This window comes from Elgaria multicarinata, chromosome 8, assembly GCF_023053635.1.
Source record: "Elgaria multicarinata webbii isolate HBS135686 ecotype San Diego chromosome 8, rElgMul1.1.pri, whole genome shotgun sequence".
NCBI classification, from domain to species: Eukaryota; Metazoa; Chordata; class Lepidosauria; order Squamata; family Anguidae; genus Elgaria; species Elgaria multicarinata.
Window position 1 is genome coordinate 46,598,556 of NC_086178.1, and position 13,096 is coordinate 46,611,651.

At 39.6% G+C, this 13,096-nt stretch overlaps 1 protein-coding gene across 2 annotated transcripts in view; it reads left to right on the forward strand.

Moving 5' to 3' along the window:
* The window catches only part of LOC134402647 (glypican-5-like), a 505,390-nt gene that overhangs the window by 205,162 nt on the left and 287,132 nt on the right, over positions 1–13,096 (forward strand). The window contains exons 4-6 of one of the 2 annotated variants that reach the window (XM_063132253.1): positions 5,897–6,030; positions 9,971–10,030; positions 12,111–12,236. In XM_063132253.1, coding sequence (XP_062988323.1) covers positions 5,897–6,030; positions 9,971–10,030; positions 12,111–12,236 — 320 coding nt within the window. The remainder of the gene's footprint in view (positions 1–5,896; positions 6,031–9,970; positions 10,031–12,110; positions 12,237–13,096) is intronic. The other variant, XM_063132254.1, reaches the window with a different exon arrangement.

Consider the following 13,096-nt stretch of genomic DNA (forward strand, 5'->3'; position numbering starts at 1 on the left):
AATTCTCCAAAGAACAACAAAAGGTGTTGTCTTTCTTGCTTGCTAAATGCTGACCTTTGGGTCAAATCAATAAAGGAGTGCAATTTAAACACACACACACACACACACATTTACTTATAGAATACCCTGTGTTATCAACTGGGGACATAATGTCTACAAAAATATGGTTAAGATGTCTCAGATATTTCTACGTTGATTTGTAGCTCATTTAAGTCGATCAGGGGCTCTCAATGATGAGATGGGGGTATTTCCATCTTCAGCTATGCCAAGCTAACAATTACTTAACAGACTACTTTACATGAAGAAAAGTGTAAGGTAAATAGATAGGCAGCACCTCTTGATTTGTTTCTGAGGTTGCCACAGGATAATGAGCCAGAGTTACAATAAAATTACATACTTGGTTATTCAGAATTTCAGATGGGCGGATTTGGAAGTAGCCATTTGCCGGAAGCAATGGGGACTGATTATAGTTAACATGTGATATCCAAATTGGCAGATTGAACTTTCCTGTTTTTTGAATCTTATACATGCCAGTGAAGGCAAACTGTCAAGTAATATAGATATTGTGGTTCAAACATAACTATGTTTGTCTAATAAACCATGATTTAAACTAAAAATTGGAGTTGTGCCTGCACACTCCCTCCTTTCTTGTATGATGTAATAGAACACTTCTATGATTTTTTAAAGGGTAGTTTTCCATGGCATCCAAATTGGGAAATTTTGATTTAATATCTATTTTCAAATCAGGATGTGAAACCAAGGCTCAGAACATGGTTTAATATAGTTTGTAATCCATGTGGTTTGGGTTTAACTTTGTGATTCCATGTGTATTTTATTGATAACCTTGAGCACTCTATTTAGTGGAAAGGTGAGATTTAAATCTAATAAATAAATACACGTTTAATTGTGAGAGAGCAAGGACGATGGAGTTCCTGGACATAAGGCTTATGTAATGAACCATGGTTTATTAGATAAAGATTGTTATTCCTGAACTAGACCAATTTGATAGCTACCTCTTCAGCTGATCTTGTGAATTGGCCCATCATCTTTAAAGAAAGTGATAAGTAAGGGATAACTAAGCCAAGCTGTAGCACCAACAAAGTTTTATTTACTTTGCAGCCAACATGTCAACTCAGCATGTATGAAATGTATATAAATATCTTCAAAGCAGCAAATAAATATGTAAACCTTATTAACAGTATAAGCTGAAATTATCATAATAAATATATTAAAACAGCACAAAAAGCAAGGTTACATCAGACAGTAGCAATCAAACTCTTCTTTGGAAAACACTACCTTAAAAATGCTTGCCCAAAATGATGAAAGTCAGGTGCCTCCTCCATGTACAGTATGAGGCTGTAGATTTTGAAAATATTTTTAAATGGAAGAAATTGCATTGTACGTGCTTTGTGTAAGTTGTGTTTAGATTAATTGCTGTTTTACTTTTATGACTGGATATTGAAAACTCTTCTCATGTTTCTTTATATGTGTTTTAAAATACATATGTGTTTTAAAGGTGATTTTTTTAAAAAAAAAAAAACTGCAGCTATACTTTGAAGATCATTTTGATTTCAGCTGAGTATAAGAGAACATGAGGTCCCTGTACATCTCCAGCCTAATGTAATTAATTTCCAAAATGATAAAATGGAAATAGAATTAAAATGGAAATCTTTTAAATTGATTTTTCCTTATGTTATCTCCTAAAGAGTTACCTAATATTTTTGAGAGCTTTTAAAAGGATTTATAGGATTGATTCCCAATAGATTTCCCCTTATTTACTGGACTATGGTAATTATACCCTTAGGCCTAACCTTTGCTGATTGTCAATATCCAAAGCCAAATGTCACCACTAACGAGGTAGGAGCTGACAGTCAAGAATTATTACTACTTGAATCCTTGTTCAGACTGTCATTAGCCCTAGCATCTTCTAGTCATATGACCTATAGCATCTCACCGGTTGCTGAGATTCTTTTTTATACAGCCACACCTAGAATAACGTTGGCCACTTACAAACGTGATGCTGCCTGCACAAATTTTAAATACTTTTTTTTAGCTCTCTACAGTCTGAATGGGCCCCTTAAAAAAACCCCAACTATTCCTAACCTAGGAATTTAATATTTTGTTTCCATTGTTGCTCCACCTAGTTTCTTCCCAGAAATATATCAAGGAGAGTTTTCCATGGAATTGAATAAGTTGTAGATAGGCATGTACAAATTTTGTTAAATCCATTCCATCTGCCTTTCATGGATTATTGGGCATCTTTTATTCAAGTTGCTTGTTGAGGCTCAATGATGGAATCAGATTATTATTATTTTTTAGAGATGTACAAGAATTTCGGCTCCACTTGTGCAAATCTCTCTACCCCACCCCCAAAGTAAACAATAGGTCTACAAGTCTGTGGAATCCATGTGATGAGTAAAAAGCTGGTCCACTACAGAATCCATGGGTCAAATCAATAGAAATCTGTCCTCATTTGAATCTGTTACAGATTGCTTTGACATTTGTCATTGTGGATTGTTGACATTACAGTTTTGCCCAAATGGCCTCTCAAAATTCTCCACCCTATTTGCAGGCAACAGTTTCTCCAACAGTTTCTCACAGGTAGGGCTCACAATTAGCAGTACCCTTGGTAACACAGCTTCTTTAATATTGCCTACGAGGTTGCATTTCTTTGTTTTGTTCCACTGCCACTGCAACTAACAACAGCATAGAGCCCTCCATGCCTCCCTTATGCCCCAGGCTTGCCATCATCTTTTGGCATTGTGGAGAGAGGGAAGATAACACTGATTCTGGCCCGCTTGCATTGGCTGCCCATATGTTTCCAAGCCCAATTCACGGTGCTGGTTTTAACCTATAAATCCCTACATGGCTTGGGACCGCAATACCTGATGGAACGCCTCTCCCGACATGAACCTACCCATACACTGCGCTCAACATCTAAGGTCCTCCTCTGAGTGCCTACTCCGAGGGAAGCTCGGAGGATGGCAACAAGGGAGAGGGCCTTCTTGGTGGTGGCCCCCCGGCTGTGGAATGATCTCCCCGATGAGGCTCGCCTGGCACCAACATTGTTATCTTTTTGGTGCCAGGTCAAGACTTTTCTCTTCTCCCAGGCATTTTAACATTTTAATAGCACTTAACAACATTAAGTTTGTTTTTAATGGACCCCAGAATTGTTGTTTTTAAATGGATACTGTTGTTTTTTATACTGGTTTTTTATGTTTCTGATGGTTTTTTAAATTTTGTATACTTTTTAATGTTTGCCATTTTTGGCTGTTGTGAACCACCCAGAGAGCTTCGGCTGTGGGGTGGTATATAAATGTAATAAATAAATAAATAAATAAATAAATAAATAGCAGCCATTTAAAAAAAATGGTTGAGAATATTCTGCAAAGACTGATCTCCCTCTCTTATGATTCTTTCTCTATTTATTTATTCTTTAAACCTGACAACTCTCCAAAGAGAGGATGCCTTCAAATAAAAGTCTGTCTTCTGGCAGCCCTTCAAATACTGTACATAATTGTCCTATGTGATGTGGCCATTCTATAGATGATGAGGTGGGTCTCCCAACAGCACTTGCTTCTGAAATGCCTCCTCTTAAGGAACATCAGGTGGAAGGGTATGCCATTCTTTGGCTATGGATCTGGTTGTGCCAAGAGATTTGGATGGCTGAATGATTGGAATAATTCTTTCCACCAGAAGAATAATTTATGAAAAACCACCACCCTCACCTCCCACCGTAGCTACATATTCCAGCAGGGCTCCAGATGTGGAGATCTCCCTGATGGGCCATGCTAGGATCACTCTCTGACATTTATAGGATACCTTCCAAAATATAGCGGAGCATAGGATCTGGTACAAAGTCCCAGCGTCCATGCAAGAGAACAATATATCATCTTACTTCACTACTGTGACTCAGCTCCACCCTTAAATTGGGCCAGTGCTCTGGAGAAAAGCCCTGCAGAGAACCGCTTTGCCATGTGAAGGGCTGTGAGCACAGAATACAGAGGGAACAAAGAACACAGATGCTGGGGTGCATCCCAAGAGCAGGTGAAGCAACTCTGTTTCTCCCTTGCCCCTGCAGTGTTGCACTAAAATATGGGGAGGGCTATGACCTTAAAATACAAGTAGGGGTCAGATTTCTATTGTTCTGATCCAGTTTTCCATGACTGGATGCTTCTTTTACCCTTGGAAGCATGTTCTGATACTATGGGAGCATAGGATCAAGCCACCTATGGTATTCGTACCCTGTTTCCCCGAAAGTAAGACATCCCCCGAAAATAAGACCTACTTCCAGTTTTGCCCCTCGCTGTAATATAAGGTATTCTTCTTCATGGAAAAATAAGACATCCCCTGAAAATAAGACATAGCGCATCTTTGAGAGCAAAAATTAATATAAGACACTGTCTTATTTTCTGGGAAACAAGGTAACTCTCTGGGTTTCAGTATTATCGACTTTATTACCAAATATTTGGTGTTGGTAGGGTATCCTTTTTAGCAGAATACTACAAAATGTGGAACTGCAGTCTGTAATTGATAGGACCACAAAGTAAAAGTTATTTTTTGATTATTTCAGTTAGTTTGTTCTCTAGCTTATTATTTGGGAGATCTAGGATAGTGTTAAGCATTTCTTTTGGGAAACAATTTTTATTTTGTTTTTTATTGTGGGAATAAAATAAGATAGGAAAAAATAGGATATGGAAGTGTTTATAATAAGTAATTGCCATGTTAGGCATGTGTGTTTTAGTATATTCAAATAATCAGAAAGCAGAACAAAAGAGGATTTCAGTAAACAAATTACTATGCAGTAATAGAGCTGTGGATATTTGTGACACTAAAAATTTCCATTCAGTTCATATTGCACAATGTATTAAGTGGAGCTTTCAGCTGCATCTGGTTTTAGCATTGTCTTTGTTGTTCACTGCTTTATTTCTGTTTGTTTGTTTTTTAAAAAACAACTGATTGCAGGCACCTCCTAACCTTTCAGCTAGTTGTGGTCCATGTTGGGTTGTACTGAATCCCAGAGTTCTGTTGGAAATTAAAGATGCAGGGAATACATCAGAAGAGGACACTCCCATCCTCTTCACAGACATTCTCAGTCACCTTGTCCCAAAATGTTTATTAGTTTCCATTTTCAGCACAACTTTTTTCCACACTGGGAGAGCTCCTGAAGGTGTGCTACAGAAGTAGCAAAACTAGTAACATGGGTAACATACCAATACCAAACCAGTACAACATAGGCACCAGTACAACATGGGTACCAGTACAACATTTTAGGCACAATTACAGTTGATGTCTCAGCATCGTAGGAGATGGATCTGTCAGAATCTCAACTTCCAAGCCAGTATTAAACATTGCTTATCAAAATAGTTACTTCTCTCTGAGTTTCCATTTTGATCCTGCATTTCAGATTTAGAAATATTCCACAGATTTTCTTGTACTGCAAGCATAAGCATATTCTTTTACTATGATTTCATTGCTGCTCTGCCACCTTAACTCCTTAGGGCCATTTCACATGGAGGCTTGGTGTGTGGGTGCAAAAAGTGGAAAGGTGCAGGATCAGAGCATGGGCTCCCATTCACCCTTCTACAATACATAAAATGTGATGTGCAGTCTGATGCCTTGATGCATACTTCCACTGACAATGAAATTTCTTAATGGTTGTTGTAGATTAATTACATGGGTGGAATGTTCTTGCATATGGACCATGAAAATAGGCATATAGTCACAAGCATATGCTTTGCAGAAGAGGCATGTGTTTGCTTGGCATGTATTCCCATGTTCCACTCCATATAGATTCTCCACAACTGGTTTAGATGCTATAACCTTCTTGCTAAATGTGCAACTAAGTTCTTACTGTGTGGTCTTTTTCTTCTTCTTCTCCTTCTCCTTCTCACAGGTAGATAAAGTCTGTGGACAGCCTGAAGAAAAAGAAGTGAAACCTTTGCCTGACAACATAGTTCAAGCAAAGGAAATAATTGAGACACCATCTCTCACAATGGCACACTCATCTACCCTGAGCAATAAAAGGAGGTAAACCTGATACAATCGTATTTTCTCATACATTTTTGAATTGAATTTTCCCAGAGTTATACTGGTTCTTCTTATCCAATAGTTCTCATACCAGAGTTATGCTTTACAATTGTCAGGTATAGGTACAGGGCTAGTGGCCTTGTAGAATGTAAGTAGATTTATTGGAATAGTTATAGAATGTCAAATGTCTCTGCAAGCTTATCTTTGTCAAAAAAAATTCATGGGAGTAGTTTGTTCACTTTCTGTCTTGGCTTTGAAGCTGCTACTTCTCTGGGAACTTGGAAATGTTTTGGAAAGGTGGGGTCCACAGAAGCGTCCCTTTAGTGGGTTGTCTTGTCTTGCTGTGTTGGTCCATGGGCATGGCTTACAGATCAGATGACCTGTCTGTCAAGTAGCTTTGATTAAGCTTTAAAATGCTGGTGCAAAGCTGAAAAAGCTTTGGTAAAATTTATTTTTCGACACAAGGCTTGAAATCTTTTCTGCTATAGATTTTATCTCTGCTTGGGACTTTGAAAGCACTCTGCACATGGATGCTTTGCTGTCTCCCAAGCAGAAATAGAATCTATAGCATGAGAGATTTCAGGCCTTGTGTCAAAAAATGAAACTTAGCAAAGCTTTTTCAGCTTTGCACCGGCATTTTAAAACCTATTCAAAACTACTTGACAGACAGGTCCTTTGACCTGTAAGCCATGTCCATGTGCCAACAGAGCAAGACACAACTCACTAAAGTGATGCTTCTGTAGCTCCCTCCTTTCCAAAACATTCCCAAGTTCCCAGAGAAGAAACAGCTTCAAAGCCAAGATAGAGAGTGAACAAGCTACTAAAAACTTCTGACAAAAAAAAGCTTGCAGAGACATTTGACATTCTATAACTATTCCTAGTAAATCTACTTACATTCTACAAGCCCTCTGGCCTTGAACCTATACCTAACACAATACATGCTTCTCTTTTCTATTCACTGAGTTAAGTTGTATAAAAAGACTCCTATTCGAGTTATGGGTTAAATGGTGCAAGTCATTATTATGTACTTGCTCACTGCTTACTCTTACAGACTAATACAGGGGGCCGATTTTGTTCTACATTTAAACGTGGTGCCTCACGGGTAAGAAGAACTTTATCCGTGTGGAATTGTGTCCACTGGAGTAGATCCAAGATCTGGTGAGTAGAGTCCTGGTCATGGAAAGTGTGCTTCAGGCACCCACTGTTACATGGAGGGGCAACATCTGTGGAGTTGGGGGAGCTGCACTGGCCACCCTGCAACCCTGTGGGGGTGGAAGTGGCTGCTCCCAAAATTGCAGTGGTTCTTTTGGGAAACAAAAGTAGATGGGGAGCATGTGCCTTGCTTTCCAGCAGAATGGGGCTTCTGAGCAGCTGTTTGGTGAGCTGTTGGGAGCCCCATTTTGCAGAGGAGCAGGGCGTGCAAAAAAGCCATCCCCACACACCTTGTTTCACTGCAAAATCAGTGTGCTGAGGGTCATGTTTCTGACAGCACAATGATACAAGGAACTGGAATAACATGGCAATGCAAGGAACTGGCACTTTTAGTGGCTGTGCATGGGTTCTGGAATTCCCTTCCAAGGGAGGACCATTTCACCTTCCAGAAGCTGTTGAAACCCATTTTTAAGGGTTTGCAATTTTAATGTGCTATTTTCATCATTCTCTAGGTTTTTTAAAAAATATATCGTAAATATTCTGATTGATGTTGCATTGTGGTTTTCTGCTGACATTTTTCTGATATGTTAAATTGTAAATTGGAAGGATATTTTAAATTGTTGCATTATTGACTTGTAAGTCACCTAGAGCTCCTTGGAGATAAGGTAGGGTATAAATGTTTTAAAACCACAAACAAATAAAAATCAGTTGTAGAATCAAGGCCCAGAGCATAAACTGGTTGAGCAGCTACAGCACATTAGCTTAAGTTGGAGCTAAAGACATCAGTCGGCATCTCAGACACTCCAAATGAGTAAGCAGCTGATAAACAACATACTGTTGTAGAATAAATTATCTGAAGTTTAGAACAGCCTTACTTTTGTACCACTTTCCAAGATGGTGGTGTAATCAATTCCAGATTGGTAAACACTTCACCCTTTGTGTTCTGTTTCCTCTTTCCTTGTGGCTGATGTGTGTGCTCAGAATAGTAATTTTCTATTTTATCACCGTCTAGATTTATTTTTCTCTGCCCACATCTTTTTAACTTTGTGAAATCTGTCTCTCTGGAGACAATGTTGGCATGGCTGAAAACTGCATGATGCTTTGGTTACTCTTAACTATGCATGTAGATGCAATGCTACACCTTTCCAGCAGATGTTAGTGGGTGTTTTTTCTATTACTAAAGACAATTCAGAAATGCACAGACATTGCAAATACAGTTTTTCTTATACCTGGCAATTCCAACATGAGAGGCCATATAACATTTTGGGATCACATGAACATCCAGAGTAGCCATCATACATGCATGAAGCCCACATCCTAATCAATAAATGTCAGCTTTATTGTTGATTCCAAAGAAAAGCATTATACAGACCTAACTCATGACATTTGGCAACACAAGATCCTTGGCTGTGATATCTGAGTTCCACTTTAATATATCCGGCCACTAAACACAGACTGGAAATACATTCTGTTTAAAAGCACAGAACTTGGACTTTAATTGGAGAAGGGAACAGCTGAGGTAATACAACGTCAGGGTTTCACTGTATGTTTTTATTACCTGTGGCTCTCTTTTTAACTTAAACTGTATAGGGAGATATTCTAGACCATTACGAGCATCCATGTTTCATAGGTTTTCCTATAGGGGCCCATGGGAGCCATTTTCTTTAAAATACACCTGTGAGCTGAAGGTTTTTCAAAGGTTCTTCCAATTCAAAATCCTGTTGCTTGTAGGGCTTTCATAGGAACACAGTAAGCTGACTTATATCAAGTCAGAGCATTGGTCCATTTACTTTAGTGCTGTATATACTAACTGACAACAGCTCTCCGTAGTTTCATGCAGAGGTCTTGTCCAGCCGTCCTTGGAGAGACCAGGGTTGAACCTGGGACCTTTTGCATACTAAGCTCACAGAGGTGGGTCTATATTAGAAGCAAATGGAGCAGTGAACACCTGCTTGTCCCCCACTGATTTGTGACAGAGTTCCTCCCCCATGCACAACCAGATACATTTGCTCCACTGCTTCCATGTGCCATGTGGGATCTTTGCCTGTACTCCTCTGGTAATTTCAGTAGAGTATTGAGCATCTGCCCTGTCCTCCGCCCCGACAGCTTCAATGGGCACCAGCCGCCATTGTGAAGCTTGTGCTCTGTGACTGACCTACCACTCTTCTGAAAGGACTGTGAGCCTTGCAGCTTAGCTAAAATAACCAGCAGACTATCTAGTTATTTAATCTCCACGTTTCCAATGTACCTGAGGGGGCAAGGCACTTTTGTTTTGTTTTTGAGGAAAAACAGCTAATGTTTTGTGCCCCTGAAAATGAATGCTTTTCCATCTACCATACTTTCATTTGTGCCTCTCATCCACAAAACATTTGCCCTGCTTTGTTCTCACATATATACAATAACTCTTCTTTATGTGACATTTGGCTATGACAGATAAATGAAGTCTATTTATTTTCAGTCTTTTAAAGCTTCATTTTGTAATAACATTCATTAAAAACAACAACCCATCAATTTCCTCTTATATATTTTAGAGAAAGGCTCAAATCCTCAAGCAAAGGGGGCACAATTTAGCTAGAATTAAGCTGTAGCTGGACTGTGCCATACATTTTAAAAATATAAGTTGAAGCATATTTTAATTACATTGGTTCATTTCTGGTTTAATCCTATGCATGTTCTTGATTATCTTTTCTTTCAAATAATTTATTACTTTTTGTTTCTCATTTCTTTCTTCATTTGCCTGAATTCCCCCCTTTCCCCCTCTTCTGACTATTCTCCTGGCCCATTCCAGTTCTCTGCCTCTGAAAGCTTCAAAGAATGACAAATCCAGAAGTTTGAAAAAAATGTCCCGGTAAGAATGAAAAGAAGCCAACATGCTTTTGTCTTTTCGTTTTAAATGAGCTCTCCAAACGTTAAGGCTCTTGGTTCCATTCTAGGAATATAAGGGCTTGTTCAACATTACCATAGAGATACCTTTGTTATTAATTTTGTAACTCAAGTGCAATGATTTATGTGAATAAAAACGATAGTATTTTTCGGAAATCTAATTCTTAAATGAGCTATTTACTATTAACACAAGATGTGCTCATTATTTTTATAGAAAGCTGGGTAACATGGAAAACAGATTCTGATTATTACTGGGTTCCAGATCTGAGGTTTCTACCATGCTTTTCAGATAACCCATTCTTTTTTCTTCAATTTTTAAAAAGTAACATATCACACTTCAAAATTCAATATACAGTTAGATGTTGTGCTGGGCGTTAATATGAGACCTGAACCACCCTTTCCCATCAGTCCATACATTTGTGGCTAAAAGCTCACCTCTGTGTGCCATGCCTACACCAGAGTTGCCTTTTAATCTGGGTCTGGAAAAGATTGGCCCATGTCATTTTACTGCCTGAGGCAGAACACCAAACAGTATGCTCCACCCTCAAATCAAGGCCAGAGCACCCAAGGATGGCCAAGTTATTTTGGCACCAGAGACAGAAATATGTACAGGTGCATCTCCTGCATGTAAAACAAACAAACAAACAAATAAATAATTGCCATAACATCAACAATAATTTGCTGCCCTTTCCTGACCGCAAACTCAGCTGACTGAAGTGGCTGCCACACTCTGCCTCGTGTAACGGGCAGCCCAAAAAAAGCTGTAATTGCATTTATGAGCGTGATCCAGACTCCTCTGTGCACAGCAATGCTTGCATGGAGCTCTAGCCACACTGGGGAGTGGCTTAGGAAAGGGTGCAGCAGTGTAGAAACGCTCTTTCATGCATAGGGGGAACAATCCAGGGAGGAATTGGATAATCTCCTGCATTTTTCTTCTGCTTGTGGGGTATTCATGTTAAGATTTAGCTGTAAGGTTTAGGAATCTGGGAAACGTTAGAATATAAATAAAGGCAGGGAAGTCCCAGGATGTCTGAATAGTTGCTGAGAGCCAATACTGTACAGGTCACTTAACACAGATGTAATCCAGTCACTGTTCTTAGGATGTGACTAGATGGTTATTCAGCAGACATATTTTCCTTTCAAATCGAGAATTGCAAACCTGGCTGTTACTGCGCCAGCTGGGTCTTTACTTTGTTCTCTAGCACACCCACAAAATAATGTTCCAACTTCAGTGACAAATTCCGTCTTGTAATGCCAAAGTGGAAAGGATAGTTAATGATGGGCTGGCATCTTTGTTGACATGTTCTGAATCGCCTAGTGCGGTTACGAATTAAGAATTAACTTCAGAATGAAGCCGCCTTCTCTGTTCAATTTTAAAACAAACAAACACACTTGATTTATTGTTGTGGTAGAGTTAAAATTCTGATTTTGGTTATGGGAAGAAAAACCTTCATATTAAACTTAGGCAACTCCATCTTAAACACAGTCAGTTTAGAAATAGGTCACAATGATTATTTTACTTTATTTTTAAAATCATGAACCGTGTACATGTGTAGCTTTTCAAATGCAGCACAGGATTGGTGGGGATGGGGAAGGCAGGCTGAATCCTTTCTCCACCCACCACTTTTCCACTGCAACTCTCTCCAAGCTCCTCCCTCCCCCGCATATAGGGATTCCATATGTGTGTTTGCAAATTTGGGTTTGGAACTTAGCAGTTAGGGGAAGTGAGACAGGAAATTTCAACAGAAAAGTGGTAGGAGAGAATTAAGTATCTCCTTCCCTCGGCTGCTTCTCTGGTAAGATCACCTCCTTCCATAACTGCTTTTTACTACAAGGATCAGTCATTAGTATTTCAATACATGCATTTACATGTAATGCGTGGTTTCATTCTCAATATCGTAGTGTTGTTACCGATAGAGTTGGCCAATAATTCAAGAGCAAACATATTATACACACGATTAGTACATTATTAAAATTAGTCAGTAGAAGAATATCAATGTGCTACTGTCAATGTTGTGTTTTCATGTTGCACTTCTAATTTCTAGGGAATTCATCAACTACATGAAACGATCCAGAACTCTTTATGGGTCTTTAACAGAAAGACTCTGTGATGGGGATCTCGTGATGAAAGACAGCTCAACCTGCTGGAATGGCGAGGATGTTGTAGAAAGGTAATTGTGAGGAGTGATTTTCTTTCTGTGAGTGGGCTGCATTTTGATACACACCATTTTTCTGCTCATCTTTCCAATGGATGACGCACATTAAACATTGTACAAATATTCAAAATAGTATCACTTTTAACTCTGCCACAATGTATTTCTGGATTGGAGATGGAACAGCACATGCTGTACAGGTTACTGGATGATGAGGACCTGACACCTTGCAACAAGTGCTTGTGTGTGTGTGTGGTTGGAAGGAATTTGTTTCTGCATACCGATTTCTCTTTGCTGGATGGGGGCAAAACTTGGAAATAGGTTTAACTGAGAATTGCTTCCAAATGGCATATTTGGGGCAAAACTGCACTTGAGAATCTTTGAGTCTGTCACCCAGTCCATGCCAACTCCATTAGCTTAGAGCAAGTGTAGCTTAATTCCTGTCAGTTCATGCTGTTTACCCCTGCCTGTTAATTACATGCAATTCTGGCTGCTGAGCATTCCATTGCCGGTTCTCCTGGGTCATAGAGCTGAAGCTGAAAGAAATGTTTTGCCTGCCTTATGGAAGACAAAGGGCATGGCTAGATGATGGCTTATCCTGGGGATCACCCCCGGATCATCCCTGTGCATCCACATGATGCACAGGGGAACCCGGGAGCAGGGAGGGATGATTCCTCCCTTTCTCCGGGATATCGCCCTATCTGTTTCCCCTGATTTTTCTGTGGTCTCAGAATGATCCTGAGACCCCGGAACATGTGGCCCGCCGTCACTGGTATGTCCCAGCTCCTCATGAGTAAACGCGAGGATCCGGGAACTGGGCATGGGGCACGGAGCTCCTCAGGAGCTCTGTGCCCATCGGGCTGGGGTGGGGGGGAGCT